This window comes from Scardinius erythrophthalmus, assembly GCF_964197995.2.
Source record: "Scardinius erythrophthalmus genome assembly, chromosome: 16".
Lineage (NCBI taxonomy): Eukaryota > Metazoa > Chordata > Actinopteri > Cypriniformes > Leuciscidae > Scardinius > Scardinius erythrophthalmus.
The window spans coordinates 25,187,932-25,201,829 of NC_138236.1; the positions used below are offsets into that span (position 1 = coordinate 25,187,932).

The following is a 13,898-nucleotide window of genomic DNA, read 5'->3' on the forward strand; positions in this document are numbered from 1 at the left end:
CTTTTGTAAGCTTCAATCTTCATTCATTTCAATTGCATATAGAAGTTATTTAAAATGTCTCTTTTTGTGTTCCATAGAACAAAGTTAAACGGGTTTGAAATTGAAATGACATGAGGGGGAGTAAATGATGCCAGAATATTTATTTTTTGCTGGACTGTTTCTTTGAAGCTCAAGTCGAGTGCTTGAGTTCCTTGATTACAGACGACAAGCTGCAACTGAAAAAGGATCTTATGAACATATAAACTCAACAAAAGTTCTATTTAAGGATCAGTCAGGATTTAAGCATCAAATTCCTAAGAAAGAATGTGAAAAACATAAATCGCTCATATCTAACTGATATCCATAGTCTATTTTTACAACTGTGTTGGCATATTAGAAAATAGCATGTACTGTATTCAACTGTGCGCATGACAGTAAAACGTGACTCAATGCCCAGAGATATTCTTTAGATAAACGGCCTGCTTGAAAGCTAGAGTTACATGCCGTGTGCATGTGTTTGCACTTCTGCTGGTCTTTGTAAGATGGTTATTGTGTGTGTGTTTACATGGTTTATGCTTGTAAATGATATTATGTTGCTTCTTGCCCATATCGCAACACTTTTAAAATGAAATGTACAGTGAGTGGCACTAAAACAGGGGTGGGCAAACTTTTTGGCTCAAGGGCCACACTGGGTTTTAAAAATTTGACAGAGGGCCGGCCCAGTAGCAGATAATGAAGCACGATCTCATGAAAGTGCGTATCTATACCACAAATTTTATTTCTCGTGCCATTTATATGCCAAAAATGTTTTTTTGTGTGTGTGTGTGCATATGCTACACACTGTAAACCCCTTGGTTAGGATTAGGGGTGCGGAGTGCGTGCCTATTACAGGCCATAAAGTGCGTATCATATGCACGCGAAAACTGCGCATCATAAGCACTACAAATACAATTCGTGGTATTCGCACTTTCATGAGATCGGGCTGAGCAAACAGACATTTACGTTGTGGCAATGTCTGTGCGAAATTCAACAACTGAGAGACAATATTCTGACAATACATTTTTTTTATGCTAGATATCCCCCATTTAGCATGCTATGTCTTGATGTAATTTTTTTAATTAGTCAGATGTTAGATAATTATAGCCTATACTTTTTAAATATTGTTTATCCTTATTATTATTTAATGGGCCTAACAGTAAATTAGAAACAAAACACCTGCAAGTGTACACTTAAAGAGTAAAAATGACAGGTTACGTTAATTCAACTTTATTAAAACTGCATGGCAATTTGCACTTCCAAAAGTCATACATTTGTGGAAAAAAACGAAATAAACGAATATACAAATTTATTTTAAGCATAATAAAATAAAACATAAAAAGCAAAGGCAGATCAGAACATTTAATGAAAAAAAAAACGGGTTCTGTACATGGCAGACGGGAGCGTAGTCGAAAGCCGGACGATAAAGGTCGGTAAACGGAATCAGTCAGGATACATCCACAAATCCAGAGGAGCAAAGAAACTAAATAGCAGACAAATCAAAGGAAAAACTAAGGTGTGCAAGTGGTTACCAAACATTTTTTTTCTCCGTGAGTTTCCAAAAAAGGAAAAAACATTAACGTGCAACAAGTCTATGCGTCTGCACTGCGTCTGCACTAAGTCTTCGCTGTCTGTTTGGTTTCCATGGTGACGCGTCATTGCTTGTTACGTGACGCACCGCAGCCACAACAGCGCTAAATGAACGATGATCTGCTTTTATGTAATTTTTCCTTTTTTACATTTGTTAGCTATGGCATGCAATATCTGATATTCCGATTGTCAAATATATGCAACGCAATATCTATCTATCTATATATATATATATCTATATATATATATATATATATATATATATATATATAACGCAAAGTATTGCAAGAAAAAAGGCAAAATGAATGCGATCTTAAGACAATTTTTTTAAATACTCGGCGGGCCGGATTAAACAGCCTAATGGGCCGTATGTGGCCCGCGGGCCGTAGTTTGCCCACCCCTGCACTAAAAGCATGTTCTGGAACAGATGAATGTGAATCTGGCAGTGTTTTGTTACGCTGGCTGTTGTATGTATTGCGACTGTTCGCAAATAAAATGTCTGGTGAATGGCACTAAAAGCATTATTCTCTATCACGTTTGAAAATCACTTATCTACACTAAACCCTAACCTAAACCTAACTGATAGTGTTATCAAAAGCAAATGTGAGATAAACACATTTGCTAAAGCAACCATGGCATTTTATCTTGCTTCTACAAGTCTGTGAGCTCTTTTATTGTGACTTGTGTCACACAGGACTCATATCCGAGCGCTCCTCATTGCAAGTGCAATGTAACAGGTGAGCTTCTGAGCAAGTTTACTACAAAAGCTATACATATGGAGCTGGCTTGCATGTAAATGTCAAAATGTATTTGTTTACAAATCATGCACTATGGTAAAAGTGTTTTCAGGTAATGTGCAAGGAACCACATGAAAATAATTGACTATAAATAATTAATAAACTGCCTCGTAAACAAGTTGTTGGAGTCTCGTCGTTTACTGCATCTAGTGGTAATTTGAGCTAGCAACTGCCATGAAATGTATAGATATGTTTTTGAAGTTTTGCAAAAATGAGTACTAATTAGCCTCAATTCCAGTGTAGGATTTAGCTGTCTCTTAATTAGTGTTCACACGTAATGGTCATACTATCAAAATCATCTCAAGTTCACTTTGAATAAGGTAAGCAGAAATTTCCTCTTTTCCAGGCAAAACGATGCCAGCGTTTGTGCAAATAGGGCCTACTTGTTTGGGTTTGTGTGGTGCATTTCAAATGTTGTGCGTAAATGAAAATATCGGAACGGACTTCAGTCAGCACTGTCAATCATTGACCAAAGCCAAGTCAAGCTAAGATGAATATTATATTATAATATGAAAGATTTATGCAGTTGTGCAGTTTGTCTGAGCTGTAAAAATAGGCTAGTTTCATGTTCAGTTGAGCTTGATTGGACGTGTCTCTTAAGCCAGGCTCAAACTACAGGAGTTTCAGGTCGATTTATGACCGATTTACCCCTCCGACATTCTGAGAAAAAATCGCGTCCAGAGCATCGGTTGGTTCCGATGGTCAGCAAAGATTATGTGGTAATGTGAGGCGTTAACAGATAAAAAATTTTAACTCTCGATCTGCTCGCTGATGCATCGGGCTGATGCAAATCTGTCAAGATTCTCCTTGTGTGCATGTGTGACCAGATTTCACAATCGGTTAAGATTTAAAAACTCTTGTAGTCTGAGCTCGGATTAAGGGTGTATTCATGGTTTGATTAAAACGGAACTCTGGTGCGATTGCTCTGTTAGTGCGGTTCGTTTGAATAAGTGTGAAGGCTGCCATCCGAACATTGGTGTGCATCAAACAAGTGGACCGAGACCCCTGAAAAGATGGATCTCGGCCCACTTTCAAATGAACTCTGGTGTGGTTCGACTGAAATATGAACGCAACGTGGACCAAAGACATCTAAACGAACCAAAAACAGGACGTGATGTCACAAGATGTGACCCTAAAAAGGACAGAATAATCAAGCATACCTGATATTTCTCATCATAGCTATGTTAGCTATGTTAGCTACGTTGCCCATTACAGTTCGGTACAGGCGTCGGAGCTGCCGTCTCCTTGCAGAAGATCTTTGTTTGGGTGCACAACGTAGGAATTTATGGTAATTTTTTGTCTCCTTTACACGTCATAAGCTCTTCACGAGTTCTCAGCTGGTAAAAATACCATCGTAAAAATATAGGTCATAAAAGTAGGGTTTTTGAACGCTAAGTGAACCAGGACTAAATGTATAATTTTCTTTTTTGGTCCTAACCAAAAGACCAAACTACAATTTTAAACATACCCTAAATGTGTAATTAAACCGTCTAAATCGGGGTGTCAAACTCAGTTCCTGGAGGGCCACAGTCCATTTATGTAAATTCGGCAATCGTCATGATAATGATGGGCTACTTATATTGAAATATGAATTTTAAAGAAAAAAACTTTTTATCTATTTCAATCAACCTTTTGTCTTTAAAAAAGTTAAAAACATTTTAAGTGCAAATATTCCAAATAAAATTAGGTTATTAAAGCTGCATACATAATGATTAAAGAATTAGAAAAATGGAGTTTAAATTGTTTTAGGTGGAGTATATCATATTACAGTGCAGAATATAAATTCCCACAAGTATTTCATGTCAGCTACTTATGTATGTGCGTCTACGTGTATGACCGCATGTATAGTATTTGTGTGTGTTGAGTGTGAACAGTGGAAAGTGAATGAATAAATTATAGAGGCGGCACACAGAGGCAGCTGCTCTCGGTTGGCTTCTGAAGTGGCGTGGGGTGAGGTGAGACAGGCGGCGGTGGAGAGTGCCGTTTACTCACAACCAGGAGTCTGTTTACCGGAACAAACCAGTCGCCATAGCTACTTAAAGCGAGCACATGCTGAGACCGTAATTAGCTGTATTTGTATCCTCAATTGCTCAGTAAGAGGTTTAGGAAGTTGCAGTCAATTCAAACAATCGAATTATCTGAGATAAAAAGAAACACACAAACTCCAATAAAAAGGAGAAAGTTGAATGAGAATATCCAGCTGTTACGTAACCTGAAGTTGCGTATAGATAACTGATAAATGATAACTGAAATTACTATTAGCACAGTGAGGTGCTTAACACACTCCATCTGTGTAACTGCAGGTTTATATATGATTTTGTGATCTGATTACTGAATATTGAACTGATATTCAGTATTCAACTGAAATGACAATGACATTTAATTTCAACATTTGTGTTGAAAAAGAAGTTCAAGCAAATTAAGTTCAACAGCATTATTTTGTGGTTACAGACTAGTATTCAACATGTACAGTAGTGACACATTGACAAAAATGCCATTGATGAAATTCACGAGTATCACAGGGGACCCTTTTGAATGCATGTTAATATCAAGTGGAAATGGAAACCCGTCTCGGCTATCTACTTTGGATACAAGATAGATGTCTTTATGACTGGATGTGGTTAATGCAGATCACTCTCTCAGCATCTAGTCTAAAGATTTTCAGTCATCCAAGTCATAGCTTGTCAGTTAAAAAAACACGTCACCACACTGCTGCATTATAAAAAATGCAGATTTCTCCATTCTCACAGGAAGTGATTAAACCTTAAATTGTTGATGTGCAATAGACACATGATGATGATTATTAGCTTAAGAGTCGACATACTCATTTACACAATTTCCTGTCGTATCCTGCTCCAAGAGAAGAGAAAGTATAATTTTAGTAAAAGAAGGAGTAAATGGCCGAAAGAGAGAGAGAGAGAGAGAGAGAGAGAGAGAGAGAGAGAGAGAGAGTGTGTGAGAGAGAGATTTGCAAGTAAGTATGTGTGTTTCTATTGGCTTCCACAGGCTGATGGAAATTAAGGGGTGTCTGATTGTGGAGTGCAGAACTAATCTAATTAACCTTGCTGCATTCCTGTGTCCCACATTGTGACCTGGGCCGCTGCTCATAATGAAAGAGAGAGAGAGAGAGAGAGAGAGAGAGAGAGAGAGAGAGAGAGAGAGAGAGAGAGAGAGAGAGAGAGAGAGAGAGGAGAGAGAGAGAGAGAGAGAGAGAGAGAGAGAGAGAGAGAGAGAGAGAGAGAGAGAGAGAGAGAGAGAGAGAGAGAGAGAGAGAGAGAGAGAGAGAGAGAGAGAGAGAGAGAGAGAGGAGAGAGAGAGAGAGAGAGAGAGAGAGAGAGAGAGAGAGAGAGAGAGAGAGAGAGAGAGAGAGAGAGAGAGAGAGAGAGAGATGCTTTTCAAAATGTCGTCAAAATACATACTAGAAATCTACTGAAAAAGAAAACATTAATCTCAACCAATATAAAATGCACATTCCTTGCACACATACCATAAACAATTTATGGATAAACATATACAGTATATAATATAATATAGATGCGTTTTTACTGAATGCCGACAGTAGCCCTATATGTGAGAACATTTTATAGAGCTTGCTATTCTATTAGTAATAAATTCTAATCATATACCGGGGTTAGGAGGAGGATGCAGAACTGGCAGACGTGACAACCCCAGGACGAAGGAGAAGCCCGGGAGGAGATGATGGAAGAAGAAAAAAGGGTGGCGATGATGACAGGAGGAGCCAGGGAGTAGACGAAGGCAGGAGGAGCCAGGTGTGAATCCAGAGCCCGACGGAGCCGAAGGGGTGAAGGGACGAGGCAAAGCCAAAGGCCCGAAAGTCTTTGGTGCAGGCAGAGGAACGACTGGACGGACGAGGGAGCCCGTAGAGCCATGAGGATGACAGTCCAAGGTGGAGCTGTTTGGTCGAGGTGGAATGACTGGCTCGGCAGCTCGAGGTGGAGGAGCTGGCGGAGCTGTTGACCATAAGACCCCGAGGCATATCCGCGCAGCAGAGTGGAAGTAAAGAGAGGAGATGCTGAGGAAGGGAGGAAGGAGAGGCGGGCCGAAGGATTGGCTGGCTTGGGTAGAGGAGGCTGCAGAGATAGGCTAGGTTGTATTATCCTCAACGAAGGAGACTTGGAGCTGGCTGGGACCAGCGAGGACAAGAGACTACGGGGAAAACCCTCTTCCTCAAACAATAACACAGAAACCTTGACAAGCTCACCCTCAGCAATGGTAGTATGGGCCATTCCATTCCCTTGAACTCCACGATGAGACCTACAGGTACTGACGATGTTGTCGGCTCATGCACCTGGTCAGACATACTGTTGAGCTCAGGCTCCATGGTATGGCTCAAGGGTCATTTCAAGCACTCTCTCGATCCCTGCGGTGGGCTCAGGAATAATGTCCGTGTTGGGTGTTGTTGGTGGCTGGCTGGTCTGTAGAGTTAGGCTGGAGTTGGCCTCACCCGGCATACGGTCATGGGGGAGTTGTTGTTAGCCAGCACCCACTCCAGCAAATGTCCCTCAAGGACCATCACAATCAGGGCGTGCCTTATACTGCTAATTTAAGCTGGTCAGGAAAAACACACACAGGGAGCGGTAGGAGAAGGTGGTAAGGCAAGCCAGGTCTAAAAAGTCACTTGTGTGGCTTCAACTTTCTGCTCTAAAACAGAGCTATCTGACCACAGGTAGATCCTTTCTTGTTTGGTTCGGTCATGCGCTGTCAAAATAAGCGATCCGGTGCTGTCAGAATTGAAGTATGCTTCTGACACTTATTATGTCAGAAGGCATATAGGGATTGTCAAAGTTTTTTTTTTTTTTTTTCCCGTCACCTTACTGAATTTTTCGTCAACGATACCAGGGACACCGAAGCACCGGGGAACATGAAATTTGGTGGGCATGTAGCCCCACTAGACTTCTAAGGAAAAATTTCGTTTGGTCCCCGGGGGCCACTCCCCCCCGCGCTGGGCCCCCCAAACCCCAAAAAAATGCAGTTTTTCCTAAATAACTACCTGAACCGTGGCACCGAGGATGAAGAAATTTTTATGGTATGTTGGTCTACTAGACTTTTACGGAAAAATTTCGTTTGGTCCCCGGGGACCACTTCCCCCCCGCGCTGGGGCCCCCGTAAATTTTTCGTCAACGATACCAGGGACACCGAAGCACCGGGAACATGAAATTTGGTGGGCATGTAGCCCCACTAAACTTCTACGGAAAAATTTCGTTTGGTCCCCGGGGGCCACTCCCCCCCCCGCGCTGGGCCCCCCCAAACCCAAAAAAATGCAGTTTTTCCTAAATAACTTACCTGAACTGTGGCACCGAGGATGAAGAAATTTTTATGGTATGTTGGTCTACTAGACTTTTACGGAAAAAAATTCGTTTGGTCCCCGGGGGCCACTTCCCCCCCTGCGCTGGGCCCCCGTAAATTTTTCGTCAACGATACCAGGGACACCGAAACACCGGGGAACATGAAATTTGGTGGGCATGTAGCCCCACTAGACTTCTACGGAAAAATTTCGTTTGGTCCCCGGGGGCCACCACTCCCCCCCCCCCCCCCCCCCCCCGCGCTGGCCCATTTTTATGGTATGTTGCTCTTAAGGGCCCACATCAACCTAGCCCATAATCACTCATTTGTGATTTGCGCCCCTCCCATAAAAAATGAACATGCAATATTATTCTGCTTTAATCGCCCCTATCTTCAGTGGAGATGTTCAGAACTGCACCATATTTCATGTGTATGATTAACTTGACATCCTCTGGGGTATCCTCTGCTAAGTTTTGTAGAATTTCATCCATGGGGGGGTATAAAATAAATTCATTTATGTGCACATTTAGTGACTGTACACTCATCGGCCTGTAGATGGTGCTGTTGAGCGAAGGGTTGCTGGTTTAGGATGATACTGTCACACACACACATGCAGGAATACAAACAAACGCAAGCATGCACACACACTGACATCCACACGCACAGACACACACCCATACACACATACAAATCCACATGCACAGACACACACACACAAACACACACGCGCACACATGTACGCACACATACATACACGCACAGACACACACACACACACACAGACACACACATACACAAACACATACACACACACACACACACACACACACACACACACACACACACACACAGACATGCACATACTATTACTTTTTTTAGGTATATACATAAACACGCAATACAGCCAAATTACTCCACGTCATTTATTTTTGTGGAAAGCCAGTGCAGGCCTGAGCGGCGGTCATATTTTGTACCGCGATGCGGTACATCTACTTTTTGACAATTTACAAAATAGCAAGTATCCGCTAACATATCAGCCTTGGTGAGACACTGTATATCAGTCTGAAGGTTTGTGAATAATCAAATAAACAAGCACAAAAATATTTTTATAACATTTTCTAACATTAAATAGGCTTAAAGTTAAAACATTATTCTTATTAGCATATGTGAGGATAATACTTCATAATAGCTTGTATGTCAAATTTATATTAAATATAACCCATAGGTGTATTTAAACTTAATGTGCAAGCTTTGTGAATTTGTAACGTAATATATGTGTGTGTGTGTGTGTGTGTGTGTGTGTGTGTGTGTGTGTGTGTGAGTGTGCGTGCGTGTGTGTGCGAGTGTGTGCGCGCATGTCAGTGTGTGTATGTGTGTTTGACTTATACACCACACCCTGTAACCTCCGCTCTTATTTGACACTAGGCACAGGTGATGTAACATGCGTATGCATATGGTGTTGTCGTGACACATGACTTCAAACAAACCCAGACACAAAGCAAGTGGACATTTGCATTTTGTTCTCCATTTATGTGAGAACCACACTGAGCAGAGCAAGCATGGTCGAGATGAGACAGGGAAGGAAGGACGGTTACAACAGAGCAGCGATCACTGACGTCTGTTTCTGCTATAAATGAAGCACAGATTCATAGAGTCAGTGTGTGTTCAGTGTAGCTCCCACACTTTATTTCATAACTCTGTAATCATAATTCAAAGAAGCTGAGTGAGTAGGAGATGGTCTGTGGATGACATCTATAGTATGTCCAGTGATTCATGCTGGCATCTTTCCTCAGCACAACCCTCAGATTGTGTATTACGCTGACCAAGCCTTTATGCTTTCAGATAATTCTGCTATTTGATATCCTGTGGTGGGTGAGTGCTGTTCATTACCTGAACAGATGAAAGCCAGACATCGTGTTGAGGTTGCCTTTCACATACATCTTCTGATCGACCCTTTCTTTCTCTCTTCATCTGTCCACAGGCTCAAAGCTTTGGAAGAACAAGCAAATGGAGACCCACAACTGCTGAGCTATCGGTTCTCCCTCCCTCTTTTCCTTTCTTCCAGCTCCTCCTCTTCCTCCTCTTTTTACGTTCTCCTTTTCACTGAGAGCAGGAGATGAGTTCAGAGGAGAAAAGTTCCACCATGTCCCAGAAGATCTCCTCTCCATCTCATAGCAATAGCAGTTCCTCCTCCAAACATGACAGCAGACAGGTGAGTTTGTGCATGATTTGACAGTTAATGAGTTACATTTATGGAAGTATCACTTTGGTATGTAATATGTAACTCATCCTGCACTTTTGGATGGATAAGAAACCTCAAATCACTTTTTTTAGCTATCAGACTATTACTTTTTCACTATTACTTTTCTTAGCTATCAGTAAACGATTTTTACCTGATGGATGATAAAACGCAAAAAAAAAGTCTAACTAACACTATCAAATTAACTGAGGATGAAGAAGACAGACTTCCAGCTCTTTTGTATTAGTGTGTATGATATAAATTAAGACTCTCACTGTTGATTTTCTAGGTTTAATATTTGTCCTGCTGATTCTGCAAATAGGTAGTTGGCATGAAATACTTTTGGGAAATTGACATCCTGTGGTGTGATATGAAATACATAATCTAAAATTCTTTTTAGATGTTTTTTTTCTCATTATTTCATAGTAAAAAAGCATGAAAGCCTGCATACTATGTTCTTCAGGAAAAAAATATAGAATAAATCTTCAAAAGTAAAATAAGACTTGACCAGTTCAGTCAGGAAACTCTAGATGGGGGATACTGATTCCACCTTGGCATGTAATCTGCTAGCAATTACACAATTTACTATATGGCACAAGTTGTTCAGCTGATTGGTCTCAGCTATATCTGCAGCCAGTCAACTTGCTTGCTCAACATTTGAATAGACTGGTTCAGAGTTTTCTGTAAGCTGGTCCATCAGCATGCTATCAGTTTCTCTGATAACTTCCACCTCCCCCAGTATACCTCCTTACCTTATACCTCCACCTGTATAAATCTGCTATATGGGAAATTTTATGCACGTATCTTTGCACAGCTTCTGAATATCTGTGTATGTATATTGACAGGAGCAAGTCTCTGTACTTTCTCTGCAGTAGAAGCAGAAATAAAAGCAGAAGCAGCATGCATATCAGATCTAGTCCATCAAGATCAATAAATTAACATTGTCATAACCATTAACATGCTAAAACTGAGGGTTGTCATGACTGAAATATACTTACCCTTACACATTTATATGAAAGTATATAATATAATAATTAATTATATAATAAAAAATATAATAATTGAAATTTCAACCTAAAATGTCAAGAAATAAAAATTCCATGCAAACATGCATAAACTACACAAACATTATCTTAAGTTTCAATATAGCAGATATGAGAGACTATTGTAGATCAGCTGTGGTTTGTTATAAATGCCTGATGTTCTGTTTATACTTCTTAGGATGACATGCATCACTTAAAATTTTCTTGATAATTTTTCTTGATTTAAAAAGCTTTTAAACAAAACCGTATAAATAGTTTACATTGCTCAAAATTAGTTTTTTTTTGTAATTTTCTGAAAGCAAAGGAAAACTTGACAGGCATGACAGATGAAAGCAGAAACCAGTGTACTGGACAAAATGTTTTTGGACTTTGTTCAAAAAATTCTCAGCTATTCCTTTCCGCTTTATCTTCGTCTGTCTCATTACCCGCTGTTCTGAAACAGTATTAATCCCTCTTCTCTCAGTCAGATGACTGTGTGGGAAATATGAATATCACCGATCTATGAAATGAGCCTTGAGTGCCAGATGAATAACAACTCAGCAGCCCTTTGCTTTCTTTTTTTCCCCATTTCTTTCCAAAACACAAAAAAATCCTGAAACACTTCCTGAGGCTTTTATGCGAAGGAATTAGTGGCAAAACTAATCATCTTCTGTGGAAATGAAGGATAAATACAGCAGGGTTCAAACGTGCTCTCAGACCTTTGGACACCATTACGTGTCTTCAATCACACTTTGATCATGCAGGTTTATTTATATTGTGTATAGACTTAATATATCTGTGTGCATATGTACTGTACACCTGCATGTGTGTGCGTTCATATGCTCTGAGCTCCGGAGGGCGGATGGGTGTCCTTCTCCTCAGATGAACACGCTGACCTGATTATGAGGCTGTAATCTCTAATCTCATCATTTGGTAGCATTATAAAGCTCATTACTCATTCTAAGCAAAGATATGTTTAACTGTTTGGGTGGTAGACTTTACTCTCAATACCAACATCATGGAATAGTGAGTTTAAACAGTAGCAAAGAGGGTTGAAATCCCAGCAGGTGATCTGGTGCCCACTTTATCAGAGAATTGCCCTCATTAACAGAACTACCTTGCAAATAAATACTTTCTGAGAGTGCTGTATAGTTTACTTTATGCATACTAACTGTAAACTTTATGTCACAATTGACAATTTTCCCTTGTGGAAAAGAAGTACGCTTTTGTATTGAATGTGCACTTGTAGTGTACTTCAAATCTTAAAAGTAAATAAAAAAAAAAAAAAAACAGTACTTGCAGATAATATTATATTTATGAAATTAAAGGCCACTTAAGTACTTAAAGGTGCATTGCGCAAGTCTCTGAGTTTTTGCAGAACTATGCCCACTCTGGCGGCAAGCGAAACTGCAACCAGAGGTGTGCACGCTCACGGACAAAAGTTTTCTTTTTTTTATCTTACGTGGAGTTTGCGTTGGTGTTTGAAATGAACTATAAGCAGGTCTCTTACAATCCATCTTCTACGGAGAATGCCGGCGAATACACAAACCTGCCAGACATAGCTATGTGAGCGTGCCGTGAACGCGCATGACGTCACGCCCAGTCTAAAATTCCGGCCCGAATCCCTCTTATTTATTTTACTTTACAGGATTATAGAGACAATCGCAGTGATCAGAGAAGGGCTCATTCAGCCCATCAGGCAATTGTTTAAGCATGTATGGGTTAGAAAACGGGTATTTTTAACATGAAAAGTTGCGCAATGCACCTTTAAAGTACCCCTATTATGCTATTTTAAAGGTTTCTAATTTTGTTTTTGAAGGTCTCCTACAACAGGTTTACATGAATTAAAGGTCAAAAAACACTTTCATTTTCCCATAATATACATCAAATACATCAAACGTCTCGACGTCTTGGTCTACATTGGATTCAGCGCGTGTCGGAAACGAAACATCCATTACCAAAATTGAACTTCAGCTCCTGAGGCTTCCTCAGTCCTCAGTGATTGTACACACTGTAAAGACAGTAACGATGACGTTGATTTTACCATATCAATCCAAGTGTGAGTCCGATGATGAAGCTTTGGAAGAACTAGTTATTCAACCCGAACCTCCATCGCAAGGACGACTTGAGCAGGACGCTTCTCAGTGATACACTACCCAGTATTACATACTTACATTATGAAATGTTGCAACTGTAATTCCTCACCATCAGCATTAACAAGAGTATGTCCATCAAAAAACCGATGTGTATATTTCTAATTTATTGCGGTACACATGTGGGAACTGAATCATTAACTTTATCAATAACAGCGCATACCTTATCCGAGCACTGAATGACTGATTTAACATTAAATTCTTACTTCATCCTTTATCATTACTCAAAGTAGCAAGAACAACAGACAATCTGCATTATTGGACACAGTTTTAGGCAATAGTGGCCCACAGCTGATTAGACAAGACAGTAATAACATGAGTTAGCCGGAGACCTACACAATATTAAACTCAAATCGACGTATTTTGAACACCCGGTACAAAATATATACATCAGTAATTAATCATACTTATAGGTTGTGATTCTGAGGAGCAAGTTGGTCCAAATAAAGTGGGTACTGTCCCATATTTAATGGATAAGCATTTTGTAAATCCCATTTAGACCTCTCTGAGATTTGAGATGCATTCGACAAAAGGTTGTACAGCTGTTGTATTGCTGTGGTATTTTTAACCACTGACACTTCACATCCTAATCCTTTGGAAGTGTTTACAAAGAGAATTTGCTTTTGCAGAGCAGAAAACAGTTATGTCTTGACATGTACATAACACAAACCAGCAACAGGGACCTATTTTTACGATCTAAGCGCATGGTCTAAAGTGCACGGTGCAAGTACACTTAGGTCGTGTCCGAAAAATCCACACACACAAAAAAAAAATACTG

The 13,898-nt window shown here is 40.1% G+C and overlaps 1 protein-coding gene across 2 annotated transcripts in view; it reads left to right on the top strand.

Moving 5' to 3' along the window:
* The window catches only part of osbpl3b (oxysterol binding protein-like 3b), a 98,181-nt gene that overhangs the window by 25,617 nt on the left and 58,666 nt on the right, over positions 1 to 13,898 (top strand). For both annotated transcript variants that reach the window (XM_081389468.1, XM_081389469.1), the window contains exon 2: positions 9,688 to 9,918. In XM_081389468.1, the coding sequence (XP_081245594.1) occupies positions 9,823 to 9,918 (96 nt within the window). In that variant the 5' untranslated portion in view covers positions 9,688 to 9,822. The remainder of the gene's footprint in view (positions 1 to 9,687; positions 9,919 to 13,898) is intronic.